This window comes from Lactuca sativa, chromosome 8, assembly GCF_002870075.4.
Source record: "Lactuca sativa cultivar Salinas chromosome 8, Lsat_Salinas_v11, whole genome shotgun sequence".
Taxonomy (NCBI): domain Eukaryota; kingdom Viridiplantae; phylum Streptophyta; class Magnoliopsida; order Asterales; family Asteraceae; genus Lactuca; species Lactuca sativa.
In genome coordinates, this window is record NC_056630.2 from 114671059 (window position 1) to 114682391 (window position 11333).

The 11333-nt window shown below is 38.3% G+C and overlaps 1 protein-coding gene across 1 annotated transcript; it reads left to right on the forward strand.

Moving 5' to 3' along the window:
- Positions 1-7438: 7438 nt before the first annotated feature.
- On the forward strand, positions 7439-11011 carry LOC111896757 (U-box domain-containing protein 13). Its single transcript, XM_023892743.3, has 3 exons — positions 7439-7909; positions 8879-9436; positions 9523-11011. Exons 1-3 carry the CDS (start codon positions 7634-7636, stop codon positions 10633-10635), a joined length of 1947 nt encoding a protein of 648 aa, XP_023748511.1. The 5' UTR covers positions 7439-7633; the 3' UTR covers positions 10636-11011.
- The last annotated feature ends 322 nt before the right edge of the window (positions 11012-11333 follow it).

The following is an 11333-nucleotide window of genomic DNA, read 5'->3' on the forward strand; positions in this document are numbered from 1 at the left end:
TTTTGTTTTTAGTTCGACATGTGTTAAGCCAAAAGTAACTAGATAGAGTTGTGGGACTCTTCAATACCTTTTTGTGCATATAAAGAACGTTGAAGACAGAGTTGAAACGAAGAAGTTATGTTTTCTTGAAGTTGAATTGGAAGTTTGGGTTTTGCCCTATGCATGACGTAGGAAAGGTATGCAAGGCGTAGCTTGCTGAATGTTGAACATGGGTTTAATGACCTACACATGGTGTAAGTTATGTTACATAGGGAGTAACCGCTGCTAACCAAAAGCCTAATCCTAAGGTTTTGAGCCCTATTTAAGGGATCTAACTTCTTAGAACCCTTCCTATTACTAGCCTCCATTAACTCATATCGTTCTTTTGAAACCCTAGCCACCAATTTAAGCATTAGTGTGATTTTTGTGTGTATTATTGGAGAAGGAGTCCATTGGAGAAGCAAGTGTGAGCTCTAAGCTTTGTAGATCCACACTTTATACTTCATTACCTATCTCCAGAAGATATAAAGCTTGCATCTTGATGTTCCTTTTGTTAGATCTACTTAGATCATGGGTATTTTATGCTTTTTGTCCCTTAACCATGGTCCTTGTGAGTATGGGTTACTCCAGACCATCTGAATTCCTCCTTATAATGTTTTTAAGGATTTAGAGTCATAAAAATGGGAGCTTGGTCACTCTCATCCATCCATGCATGAGTTGTTGAGCAAAAGGTGTCATCTTGGACTTTGAGTTTGGTTGTGTGTTCATCTTGGCCATGCTAAGGGATAAATGCTGGGACTTTATCCATCAATACATCCATATAGATTAGATCTGGGAGTTTGAGAGTTTGGATTGTTGTATTAAGAGCTTAATAGAAGTTTTTGGTATCAGGGACTGTATGCAGGGCGAAGCTCTATGTTGGGCATAGGTTAGTTACACAGGGCGTAAGTCAGTTGAGGATTGATCGTTGACTTTTTGACCGGTTTGACTTTTAGTCAACCATGTTAGGACTTAGTAAAGGAAGGGAAAATGGTCTTTTTCCTAAAGGAGGTTTAATTGTAAGCCTAGACCTTTCGTGGACCTATTATTTCCTTGATTGTTAATTAGGTTTTATTGTGGTTATGTTTAGAAAGGGAAGGATTTATATCGTCGGCTCGAGTGGGTGGTTTATCTTGTCTTCATGGTTGAGGTGAGTCTTCTCACTGTACTCGTTGGTTGAATGCACTAATGCTGACCCACTGGATTGTGTTGTGTAAGATGCTAGTTGTCTTTGTAATACTTTCATGGAAGACCCCAGGGGTATCCTGTGGTATTTGCATGAAAGGCCATGGGGGTAGCCCATGACAGTTTGATGTTAGACCATGGGGCAGCCCATGGCATTTCAAGGAAAGACCATGGGTGTAGCCCATGGTATTTCATGGAAAAAACCATAGGTGTAGCCCATGACAATGTATGTATGGTATGTGGTATTTTGGGGAACTCACTAAGCTTTGTGGTTACGGTTTATGGTTTAACATTTTTTCAGGTACTTCCAGTTGCAAAGAGAAGAGCCCAAATTGATTGCACTGCATCCCATGATGGATTTTTTTGCATTGGTTACTGTTGAGATACTTTGATGTTTGAAAAATACACTTTTACTTTATTTGGTTTTTGGAACAATTGGTTGTATGAATTGATGTTTAAAATGAAAATTTTTATTGGAATTTTGGGACGTTACAAGTTGGTATCAAAGCCTTGGTTTGAGGGATTCGGGCACACTCGCGGATGTGTCTGAACTCAAACTGAGGAATTGGTAATCATTTTGAAAGAAAATAAAATTTTCTAAAAAGACTTTTACAGAGAAAGGGGTGTGATGTGTGCAATCAGTTGAGCTCAAGTAAGTGATTCCCAGAGTACCCATACATGTTGATATGTTACATGATATGGAATGTTTGCATTCTAGGATAAGGCTAAGGATACCTTCAGGAATTGCATGATAGAATGGCTTGATTTGTGATGCCTTGTAGCCTAGGAGGAATTAGATGTTATGCCTTATTTGGTATCTATGTTGGTGAAATTATTTGCTAAGTGTGTGTTTAAAAATTATATATGGTTAGGATCTTGTAGCCCTAGAATGACTGATTTAACCTTATTTCATGTTCCTCGTCTGGTTGTGGGCTTAGGGTAACATCATTTATTTGATAGTATATTTGATCATGTATTGTGTATAATTTTCATGCTTAAAGAAAGTGGTAGTGTTGGTAGAAGTTCCTAGCATCTCAGTAGCAAGTGAGTTGGAGGATGCCTTTTATGTGTTGTGGCCTATAGAGTGTTATTGCCCAAATGCGACTTGCTTTGTGCTTTGTGGGACCCATATTGATGTGAGCTAATGATGTGTGTAAAATGCACTTGTTTTATTCCCTACTTTTATTAATATATTTAGCACACAAAGGCAGTGAACCTGTCTTTTAGTGGTATAGTTTAGTAAGTAAGGTGTCGAACTTAGGGAACGGAAAATTAAACTAACAACTAATTTTAATTAAAACAACTAATGAAAGTAAAAGGTTTTTCTTCTAGTTTTGCAAGTCTAGAAACTTAGGCAACACTTAATTAACTAAATGACTAAAACAAACAGCTAATTCACCAAATTTGATAAAGATGTTTCTATTTAGGTTCAACCAATTCACTCCTATGGTTATTTGTGTTTATGATAGATTAATTGTTATTGGCTACCAATTAAAGTGGTTAGGTTAATGTTCATTACTCCTAGCCCTTAGAAAATTAATTAATTTAAGCAGTGATCAAATGTTTAAACTAATTAATTCCCTAGATTAATGATTTGGATTAAATAAGATTTGTAGTGGTGAATTAATTTAGTAAATCAATTAACCTCTTGTTGATGGTTTCTCAAACAAGCTCACACCTTAATCTAATTATTGTCTTATTAATCTTAGTTTCATAATCATTATTCCTAAGCATATGAATTGGTGTTCACATAGACATATGAGGTTAACAACTAAGAGATGTTCATGCAACTTAATTGTCTTCCAATTAACAGAAAATAATCATGATTCATGCATAAGGGTCTTTAACAAACTTAATTTAATAGATCACCGATAAACAATTAATCAAAACTAAGAATTAAACCATAGGAGTTCCTTGGTATTCCCCAAACAGAAACAAAAACGAAATTAGTTCATAGTTGCAGTAAAATCACACACAAAAACAATTTCAACTAGATTAGACATCATCAAATCCTAAAGCTTAAGTGGAATGATTAACCTAGTTGCTTCAATTCTTCAAAAGGTTGGAGATTAGAATTCCTCAGCGTTTTCCAGTGCTCTCAATCGCAGAAGGATCTTCCAAAATCGCCAAAAGTGTGTTCCCCTCGGATAAAGGTTCGATTTTTATAGATATCTCAAAACAGGGGGTACTCGGCGAGTAGCAGACCCAACTCGCCGAGTAGACTCGTTGTTATCTGTCTTAGATCAGGAGTCGTGGCTATCTTCTGGAATATTCAGCTGGACTCGCCGAGTAAGCGCGTGTACTCGCCGAGTAGATGGACTTTTGTTCCTCAATCTTCATTCTTTGGTCTTTAATTGCTTTCCCTTGCTCCCTTTCACTCCCAAGCATATCTTTTGGACTGAAAACAAATTTTAAACAATATTAAGTACCTTTTGTCCATATTATTCACATAATTAGTTAAAAATGAATAAAAATGTATACTAAATAATTAACTAATTATGCACATATCAGCTAACTATTAAATGGACATGTTAAGTTGCATGTTGCAAAGGTTAGATAATATTAGGATGATTGCTTTGGCCCTATTATGCAGCTCTTATTCGAGTCTAACCGTTGTAAGGTTGGGTATTTTATTCTAAAGATTATTTAAGCTTGGTTGCATGTAATAGTATTCATGAAGTAGTTAGCTGAAATTTTTAGGAGTTCTTCAACAACTGATGACAGGGTGAGGTAGGGATCCTAGGAGAGCCTAGGAAGTGTTTTAATGCGAGTGAGTGTTGTTTAGCGGGTATGAGGAGTACTAGTTTGAGATGGTGACTTAGAGGATTCAGGATAATTATTGAGGAAAGCATGGATAGGTGTGGAAGGTAGTATTGGGGCTGTACTATAGAAAGTACAAGATCCATACTCGAATCAAGGAGAGTCATGAAAATTCTTAGAAGCCTGGGGAGTGCGGATTCTTTGGGAATGTTTGCATCATTTGTATGGTTGCTTTTTTAGTATGGTGATGAGCACTTATAGAGGAGTTCTGGTTCTGGTTCACGTTTAGGCTATGGTGCTGAGCCGATTGCTTAGAGGATTCGTGAGTTCGTTTCATCTAAGATCACTTGCGGTATCTTGGATGGGACTCTTGTGATGTCTGGTACCATCAAGGAGGGGATAATAGAGTTGTTGAATGAGTAGGTTAGGAATTTTCATGCAGAGATTGTGTCTAGTTAGATTGAGGTGCAGGCTCTCTATTTTTGGGAGTTCAAGGGTTGAGGAGCCCCAAAGTTTTTCAGGAAGAAGGACTCTATTGCGAGTAGGGGTGGATTGCTGACATGGAGAATGCTTTGTGGACGAGTTTCTGTCCTGAGGGATAGAAGGTAGGATTTTCATATTGACTTATAAGGGATAGAGCCCATGACTGATGGGAGGATGTTGGTCACACTTTGGGGGAGGAGGTCGTGGTGGCCATGTCTTGGGCAGATTTTGTGACAAGGTTCAGGGTAGAGTATGTACCAACTATCGAGGTGTAACAATTGGCAAGGGATTTCCAAGACCTTCTCTAGACGACGAAGATTGTGATGGAGATCACCGCCAAGTTCAGGGGGAGGGATTTACTAATTCCTTAGTATGGTGTATATGAGGAGATGAAGAAGACGATGTATAATGATATGCTGAGGGATGGCATTCAGGAGTTTGTGAGCATGTCCAGTTGTAGGACCTTGGTGGATATGATTGCCAAAGCCTAGGAACAGGAGATTGATTTGGAGCTTCTGAGGAAGCAGGTGCTATTTTTGGTTCTGGAAGAAGAGGGATCAGTGAAGAAGCCTAATACTTTTGATTCACAAGTTAGAGGCTAGCAGGGAGAAGGCCATTACGGTAAGTGCGGGAAACCGCATCATAAGGTATGTTGATTTAGAGGTATAGGCTGTTTTAAGTGTGTCAAGATTGGTCATGTCAGAAGCGATTGCCCCTAGGAATTAGAATTTATTTATAATGGTATGGTTATTATCATTCGAGGGTTATTCATATTCCATTTTGCATACCGAGAGTAATGCTTAGAGTATGTTTGGTTTGGTTGATTTTAGACTTCGACATGGGAGGCGACAATCAGTGGTAGAGTGATCCCTAAGTAGAGATGAATTAGGTGTTTTTCTTGGAGGATCTTGTAATGTCCCAAAATTTTCATCTTTAATTTAAGTAAAAATAGTATTCCAGCATTATCCATACATCCCGAATAAAATAAGTGTATCAAACATCATAAAAATCAGAGTGAAATCTCAAATGTGGAATCCATATGGTGTGTGCGATGCAGTCAACCCGAGCTCTTCCCCTTGGAACCGAAAGTACGTGAAACATAACTGAAAAACCGTAAGCACAAGGCTTAGTGAGTTCCCAAGATACCGCATGCCATACATACATAACATATAACAGGCCCCGCATAAAGAGTACAATGGGCCCCGCCCTAACTCGCATAATAGGCCCTATCCAATGAGTATAATGGGCCCCACCCTAACTTGAATAACGAGCCCCTTCCAATGAGTATAATGGGCCCCGACCACATACAAATCATAACATATAACAACTAATAGCATACATGATAATCATCAGGCCCCGCCTAGAAAGCATATAAGAACATACATATACTAGTGTCATACAAACAATGAGGATTCTAACATGTCAGATCATGGGTCGGTATTGGTGCCTTCGACCCGCTACACATGGTGAGAAAACTCACCTCGAATGCTGAATCACACTGGAGATCCCTAGCTGCTGCCCTGACGACTTCCCGAGCTATCAGTACAAAATAATACCTAATTAACACTTAGGTTCCAATCTATATCCAATAATCCATACTTGGGGTAAAATAACCATTTTAACCCTGAACTAGTTTGATCCAAGACTAAGGCCCAAATCCACAATCTAAGAGGCTCAAAACCAAATAATCATTCATGGCCCATTTATGGCCCAATTTTCTAAATTGGGCCCAAACCCCTTATATGGGCCTTACCCAAAAGCCCAATAATTTTCCTTAGTCCAAAAGCTTGATTCCAGATGACCCATTAAGGTCTGAAGAAGTGACTTAACCGAGGCCCAAAAGATGTGAAGCCCAACAGACTGAGTCCACGGGGCGTACTGAGTTGTACGCTAAGCGTACATGCAACTTGGGTTGTACGTCGTGCGTACGGACTTGTATGCCCAACGTACGAAGCTATTAAGCCAAAAATCAGTCTTAAGCTCTTAATGCTTAAGACCAAAAGCCCAAAACATAGATCTAAGCCCTAAAAGATGTCTAGAACCATACAATCACTGACTTGGTGACTTTGCATGCCCCAATAGATCCCAACTTCAAGATATAGCATTATACTTTCATAAAAATGGCATAAACTCATGCTTGGATGGATCTAACCTTAAAGGTGACAACTTTATGCATCTAGAACCTCTGAAACACCAAAAGTGGCAACTCAAAGCTCCTGAAGTGGTATCAAACCACTAGATTCATTAGGTGACCCCTTCACTTTCAAAATAATGGCCTTTAAACCTTATAAATTAGACTTCATACCCATAGAAACAAACAAAACGAAAATGACCTTTTAAACAAAAAGTTGCAAGTTAGTTGGGTTATAGTGACATTTTCACTAAAAAATGGTTATATTTGTCTTTTTTTTCTCTAGTTTAAATGGGTTGAATTATGGTTGAAATTTCAATATGATTTTAACCTACCAATTGTATTAGAAGTATATTTATATTTAATTTATATCTACTGAATATTTATATTTAATATTTTTTTTATTTTAATTATTTTATTTTTATGATTTTAATTATATTTCTTTTCCAGAACAATTATTGGACTTTTTATCATTTTTGTAATTTCATTTGAATAACAATTGAAATATATAACATATTTTATTAAATATAAAATTTTATGTATTTATAAAATTTAAACGAGCCATAAAGAATGACAAAAGAGTAGAAAACGATGAAAGTTACTGTGCTAACTTAACGATATTACAGACCTCACTGTGTCAGTTATAACAGACCGAACACGTGGTGGAAAGCTGAGTCAAATCATTACCCTACTCAACTCAACTAGCTCTTTCGGATCCAAGCCGAGCCGAGCTGAGCCGAGTCATTATTGTTAACTCGTTTCCAGGTAAGACTTTGCCAAAAACAGAATCATCACTAAACCCTGGTTACTTGTAAGGTTAAGCTCACACAAGCCGCGCCACTCTCCAACAAAAAGCCCTCCTCTTTTCCTACTTCTCACCAATTTCTCTCTCTCTCTCTCTCTCTCTCTCTCTCTCTCTCAATGGATTCCAACCTGCTCCGATCTCCGGTCACCATTATCGTCGATTGACAGAAACTTCTCCCCTGAATTTCTTGAAGCTTTTGAATCTGTGTTATTCTAGTCTTCATTTTAGATTTTTGTTAGGAAGCTGTTGTGATGGCGGAAGAAGGAGAGAAAGGTGGACTGATTCAGAAATTGATTGCTATTGTAAACGAGATATCTGCAATCTCTGACTACCAGTATACAGTGAAGAAGCTTTTCTCTAATCTAGCTAGGAGGTTAAAGCTCTTAACTCCACTATTTGAAGAAATCCGTGATATTAAGGAGCCACTCTCTGATGATTCTCATCAAGCCTTGGTTTCGTTAATGGAGGCTATGGAATCTGCTAAGGAATTACTTCGAATCGGGAGTGAAGGCAGCAAGATATATTTGGTAAGTTTCTGTCAATTGAATCTAATCCTTTCTTTGAGTATCAAAATCCTGATTATCTTCTGTTTGTAGCTTTTCGTTCCTAATTTGGTAGGAAGATGCAACATTAATGATTGAGCTGTATCTTCTACATGAAATTTCAAAATCCGTGAAAATTTTAAGCTGATTTTGTTAAAGACATACTGAATAATTAGGCGATTAAGAATCCTTTGAAGCTCACCTAGGGTTATACGTTTTAACTCCAATCAATTTATTCATCCAGTAGCGTTTTTGTAGATATATAATCTTCCCCGAAAAAATGAAGATCTCGAGTAATCTACTTGTTTTATCTGTATGATCTTGTATTTTGTGCTTGAGAGATAATAGTATAATAGTATAATACCACTGCAGTTACATTTATTTGCAACCACTTTCTTAAACATGTCTAGATTTTACTAAGTGAAATCAATGCTTATTCTGTTATTCAAAAGTCAGAGAATACAAACATTATTACGTTGCTTTATGCATTCAAGAGTAAGCAAATTTTAAACTAAATACCGTTTTATTACCAAAATTCCTTTTGATATTAATGCATGAGATTCTGTCAATTTAATTAATTTACGAGTTTGCAATTAAGCCAGTTAGAATTGGACAACTTGTCTTTCTGTTTTGGGAAATCTGTTTTGCTGGTTTCTCTTGTCCTAACTCTGATTGTTATATTGAATTATTGATTCTGTCAACTAATGCTTTTTTAGATTATGCTATTAATCTATCATTATTCTGAAAGCTCTTGTTGCCTCCATGTTTAGACCAACATAACTTGATTTACTCTTTTACCATTTGAAGATGTGTAACAAGACAAAAAAAAGAAATTACTCACAAAGGAGATAAAACTTGTTTTTCTTTTGTAAATTTACACTGAAATTTCATGTACACAAAATGTTGCCTTATCCTTTATTACTTCTTGTGTCTGATTATGGTGTTCTGAATCAGGTCTTGGAGAGAGATCAAATCATGACTAGATATCAGGAAGTTACAGCTCGATTGGAACAAGATCTGAGTGGAATTTCTTTTGATAATCTTGACATCTCAGATGAAGTAAAAGAACAGGTTGAGCTTGTTCTTGCTCAATTCAGAAGAGCAAAAGGAAGAATCGATCCACCAGATGTTGAACTATATGAAGATCTCTCCTCTCTTTACAACAAAAACATCAATGTTGAAGAAGATCCAGCTGTCTTAAACCGATTGGCTGAAAAACTACACCTAACAGAAATAACCGACCTTACACACGAATCAATAGCATTACACGAAATGGTAACCATAACTGGAGATCCAGAAGAAACTGTAGAAAAAATGTCATCACTACTAAAACGCATCAAAGATTTCGTACAAACAGAAACTCATGATCCAAAAGTAGAAACTTCTCATCTTCCAAGTTGCACACAAGGAACAGTAGTCAAAAATCTCAAGAACAGCATCATACCGGATGATTTCCGTTGCCCTATATCACTCGAGTTAATGAAAGATCCTGTCATCGTCTCCACAGGACAGGTAAATGATAATGAACTTCACCTTTTTCATATCGTAATCATGAAATTTCATGTTTATTAAATTTATATTTTTTTGTATTTTTATAGACGTATGAGCGAACATGTATAGAGAAATGGCTGGAACAAGGCCACAGCACATGTCCCAAAACGCAACAAAAGTTAACCAGTACTGCACTCATACCAAACTACGTATTACGGAGCTTAATAGCTCAATGGTGTGAAACAAACGGAATGGAGCCACCAAAACGAGCCAAACAGTCGGCTTCCGCTTGCACACCGGCGGAGCGTTCCATGATCGAAAACCTCCTCCGTAAACTTAACTCCATCAGCCCCGATGACCAGAGAACCGCCGCCGGAGAAATCCGCCTCCTCGCAAAACGTAACGCCGACAACCGCGTAGCCGTGGCGGAGGCTGGTGCGATCCCGCTACTGACTCACCTCCTCACAGCGCCCGATTCCCGGACGCAAGAACACGCGGTGACCGCTCTTCTTAACCTCTCGATTTGTGAAGACAACAAAGGGAGTATCGTGTCCTCCGGCGCTGTCCCGGGGATTGTTCAGGTGTTACGGAAAGGTAGCATGGAAGCGCGGGAGAATGCGGCGGCGACGCTGTTTAGTCTCTCTGTAATCGACGAAAACAAGGTGACGATAGGTTCGTTAGGAGCGATTCCGCCTCTTGTGTTGTTGTTGAGTGAAGGCACACAGAGAGGGAAGAAGGACGCTGCGACGGCGTTGTTTAATTTATGTATTTATCAGGGGAATAAAGGGAGGGCGGTTAGGGCGGGGGTAGTTCCGATGTTGATGGAGCTTTTGACGGAGGCACACGGCGGGATGAAGGATGAGGCGTTGGCGATTTTGGCGATCCTATCGAGCCATCCGGAAGGGAAATTGGCGATAGGGAAAGCGGAGGCGGTGCCGGTTTTGGTTGAGGTTATCGGAAGTGGATCTCCGAGGAATAAAGAGAACGCAGCGGCGGTTTTGGTCCACCTTTGTTCCGGTGATCAGAAGTATTTGGTGGAGGCTCAAGAGCTTGGGGTTATGGGGAAATTGATGGATTTGTTACATCATGGGACTGATAGAGGGAAGAGAAAAGCTGGACAGTTACTGGAAAAGATTACAAGATTAGTAAAACAGAAACTGTTGGCTCCGGGAGACCACTTGCCGACGGAAGCTCATCCGCAATTACCTTCTAATAGCTGATGGTTTTCTCTTTTTAATTTACTGTACAAGTGGAAAGGCGGAAGAGGAAGACCACCCCAACCGACGTCTATAGTTATATTTTTTATTTATTTTCTTTTTGTTCTGGTTGAGAGGACTTGAAACAAAATGACTGGAATTGAGATTGACACAAATGCATAACAGAAAAAAAAAAAAAAAAGTGGTTAACGATCTCATGGTATTGGTGACTGGTGACTGGTGAGGATTGTGCTCTGTTCTTGACTGATTAGGCCAAAGCTTGGCCGATTGCGTGTAACTACTACTACTACCAATACTTGAACAGTTGTCACACAATTCACATTTTCATGGTTGACTTTGATTCGATAATAACATGGGTTTATGTTTTCCTTTTGGTTCCTATCTTTCTAACTAGGATTTGTATTCCAGGTTTTTTTTTTTTGAAGGCTGAAGGATTTGTATTCAAGTTATTCAAAAATTTCGTCCCTATCGTCATCATTCGAGATGCAATCAAGTGTATGTTAGCAATCAATGCCAAAAATAAGAAAATGAACAAGGAAAATTTGTTAATTTGTATTGGTGGAATATATATCTTTCATCTCTTCCAACCCATTAGCTGTTAATATCTTGTAATCTACATCAGGTCGGCTTATTCAAGTTTTTTTAGCCGAATGTTTAACCAATAACCGATCCGAATTACAATTCGGTTATTCGGTATCGGG